This window comes from Arachis hypogaea, chromosome 11 (genome assembly GCF_003086295.3).
Source record: "Arachis hypogaea cultivar Tifrunner chromosome 11, arahy.Tifrunner.gnm2.J5K5, whole genome shotgun sequence".
In the NCBI taxonomy this organism is placed as follows: Eukaryota; Viridiplantae; Streptophyta; class Magnoliopsida; order Fabales; family Fabaceae; genus Arachis; species Arachis hypogaea.
The window spans coordinates 123,568,471-123,572,004 of record NC_092046.1 but is presented as its reverse complement, the minus strand read 5'-3'; the positions used below and the strand labels follow the sequence as shown (position 1 = coordinate 123,572,004).

The window sequence follows — 3,534 nt, the reverse complement described above, 5'->3', positions numbered from 1 at the left end:
ACACACACACCCCTACCCGAGGAAGAAGAAGAGAAGAGGAGGGGGAGCGAGACCACACTGGCAATGTGGGGACTCGCTGCCGTTATCGCATCATCGTCGCCGTTGTTGAGGGAGTCCAAAGAGGAGATGCGAGCCAGAACCAAAGAATGGGGAGCTGTCGCCGCCGTCGCGCCCTGCTACTGTCGGCTCCGTCACATCTGTCGCCGCCATTGATTGAGTCCGTCGCTGTCGTTGTCGCTGGTCTGAAAGGAAGAGAGGGCGCAAGAGATCAGAGAAGGAGGAGAGGGCAACAGTGTCCGTGGGTGTCACTACCACCATTGTCGTCGACGCTATTCAGTGAGAAAGAACTGTTTTTCTCTGCTTTTTCTATTATTGGTGTTGTTGTTGTTGTTGCTGCTACTGCATGTGAAGAAGATGATGATGGAGGTATAGTGGCAATGGTGGTGATAGTAGTGATAAAGGAAATAAGATGGTGGTGGGATTTGAGATTAGAAAGGAAAAAGGGGGTGGTGGCTGGGTGAAAAGGGTTAGGGTTAGAAAGGTGATTGGGTGAAGGAGGTGGTGTGGTGGTGAAGATAAGGGTAATTTAGGGATTTTAGGTAATTTTTTAGGGTTTGGATAATTTTGTTTGTAAAAACCATTTTTTATGGGTACAAATGGTAATTTCTTTTTTTTATGGGTAGATATGTCAGCGTTTTCAACGTTCGTGGGTACAAATGGTAGTTTACTCTTTGATTAAATATTTCTTTTGGGTACAGAAAAATTTAAATATAAAAAAATTATATTTAAATTAAATTCCAATTAATTACTTATTGTATCATTTATACTGCTGTAGTGGTACAAAATTAGAGAAATACTAGCATAATCATAAAGTATAGCGAATGAGTGCTTGATAAGCTTATTTTTGTCAAAGTTTTAATTATGGGTTTTGATTGATTAAAAGTATTATTATTTTATGTATTAAAACTTAAAAGTATATAAAATAGACCTATTTTAAAATATTATTTTAATTTTATTTTGAGTTACGAAAGAAAATATAATTTGATGAAAGAAATGCAGTCAGAAAAAAATATTATTTTACTTTTTTCAGCAAATTAGACAAAAAGATCACGTGGTGATCTCATTGTTGGTGATTGATCGAAGCCAAAGAACATGGCGTGGCCACGCGCCTTCGTGTGACACTTACGCCTTCGCCACACTCCCCCCTATTTCCTCTCTCTTCTGCCCTAATTTTAATTCCATCCCCAAAATTAAAACTGTTCCGTTTCTCATTTCTACTAATTCTCGTGTTTTTCTTTTAATTAAAAATAATGAACTTTCTCCTTTCACCTTGATTCACGACACAAAAGTATTTTTCGAAATTTCCAATTTCCTTCAGAATCGTTTCACACCGAGTCCACCACAACGTGGGTAAGCGAAACCAACTTTGCTCTCTCTGCTGCATGTGTTCTTTCTCCATCCTTTTCATTTCTTTCGGTGACTGGTTTCTTGATTCTATTAATTTTTGAAGCAAAAGTTTCGATTTTTATTTTTTAATATTTTTGCCGGCTTTTATCTGATAGAATTGCAAGGGAGAAGGGATCAATTTGGATTAGAATTCATTGCGTATTCAAACGGGGGGTTTTGCTTTATCAATGGCAGTAGATAGTTGAAAATATTCAGATTTTCCATTTTCCCTCTTTTAGGTACTTGATTGAAAATTGAAATAGCGTTTTCGTTTTTGTCTACTACTTTAGGAAATTCTGTTGCTGGAGGAGTGTGTACGAGCTTAGTTAGTTGGTTTTGTTATAAGTGGAAATGGGATCTGAGAATCAGACTCCGATGACTGAGACTTCAAAAAACAGGTCAGAGATTCTATAATGCTTTCATAGTTATACTGAGTCACGCAAAATGATAATAGTTTCACTGTTGCAGAAATAAGAAATATTTGATGGGTTCTGCCAAGTTAACATTTACAATTCGTATTGTCATTTTTAGATTCAATTACTTTTAGGGTTGTCCTTTAATTATAATGGCTTCTTTGGGCTTGTGAGTAATGGTTGGTGAAAGGCAAATGAGAAGAACCTTTTATCCCTAAATCAATTTTGTTATGTACACGAATTAATATTTTAATTTAATTAGATTTCCTCCATTATTATATCAATGTCTATAGTTCTTAGGTACTTCATTTGGCTGCACTTGTAGCACAAATTTAAATTGTATTGGTGTTGTTGGTGTTGTAATAGTTAAAGGCAAGAAGTATAGCACTACATGCTTGGTGTCTCCTGCATGAATAGTTTTATGTGGATCATTGGGTTTATTATCTGGATGCAAGGTTTGTAAACTTGATTTGTTTTCAGGTCTTCTGGTAAAACAAACCAGGGGAAAGTCCCTAAGAGGATCCACAAGGCTGAAAGGGAGAAAATGAAGCGGGAACATTTGAATGAGCTCTTTCTTGATCTTGCCAATGTACTTGGTAACCTCTTGTGCCATTGCTTGGTATTTATAATGTATTCAACTTTACTATAGGTCTATGGCCCTTGCTTGTTCCCTTTAATATTTCAGTTACATCGTTTCTTGCATAGCGTACCATGACATATTTTTTTCTTGCGGTCCTTATTGCTATTTTAATTGAATTATTTATTCCTTTGTTTTTGTGGTGGGGTGGGAGCAGATCTAAATGAGCAGAACAACGGAAAGGCTTCTATATTGAACGAAACTGCTAGGCTGCTAAAGGACTTGCTCTGTCAGATTGAGTCCCTCAAGAAGGAGAACTCATCTCTATTGTCTGAATCTCACTATGTAAGTGCTTGACATTGTTTTGGAATACTGTGGAAACTGCATTTCATTGTCATACAAGGAACACGTTCTTGTATCTGATTATATTTCATATGATTGCTTCATTGGCCAGGTTACCATGGAGAAAAATGAGTTAAAGGAGGAGACTGCCAGTCTAGAAACTCAAATCGAGAAACTTCAAGTCGAGATACAAGCGAGAGTAACTCAGTCTAAACCTGACCTGAATGCACCTCCCCACGTGGAAATTGAGCCACCGGAGCAGGCAAATTTTACGGGGCAGAGTCTCCAATTCCCTCCCATGGAACCCAACTTGCAGCAAGGACCTGCAGTTTTTGTTGTCCCCTATCGCCCTGGTTTCCAAGCTGCTTTCTCAGCTCCTACCGTCGCTGAGGTCACTCCAAAACCTTCATCTGCCATCAGTAAACCGCATGCCCGGTATCCAACGCCAGCAGATTCATGGCCTTCATTGCTGCTTGGACAGCAACCAACCTCAAGTTGAACAGGTTAAAACTAAGAGTGTTCACAGTTTCCGTATGGAAATCCTTAAACCATGGTAGGGGAAACCAATTGTAGAGTCCATAGTTTCAGTGTTGGTATAACCTGCCAAGTAAATTTCCCAATAGATAGCTACGCTGCTCTGGAGGGTTAATGTATATGTTAATTATATATGTGAAAATGGTCTATGAGAATTTTACTCGCTTCTGTTATTCCTTTATAACCTTTGGAACTTTTGAGTAGAAGCTGGTTCCTTTTCCA

At 38.4% G+C, this 3,534-nt stretch overlaps 1 protein-coding gene across 2 annotated transcripts; it reads left to right on the top strand.

Moving 5' to 3' along the window:
- Positions 1–1,067: 1,067 nt before the first annotated feature.
- On the top strand, positions 1,068–3,534 carry LOC112722479 (transcription factor bHLH47). Of its 2 annotated transcripts, XM_072207190.1 has the most exons (6): positions 1,176–1,410; positions 1,563–1,637; positions 1,737–1,844; positions 2,340–2,455; positions 2,654–2,781; positions 2,891–3,534. In XM_072207190.1, exons 3-6 carry the CDS (start codon positions 1,798–1,800, stop codon positions 3,275–3,277), a joined length of 678 nt encoding a protein of 225 aa, XP_072063291.1. In that variant the 5' UTR covers positions 1,176–1,410; positions 1,563–1,637; positions 1,737–1,797; the 3' UTR covers positions 3,278–3,534. The 2 variants fall into 2 exon arrangements, with proteins under 2 accessions (XP_025629305.1, XP_072063291.1); XM_025773520.3 differs by lacking the exon at positions 1,563–1,637 and having other exon boundaries at positions 1,068–1,410.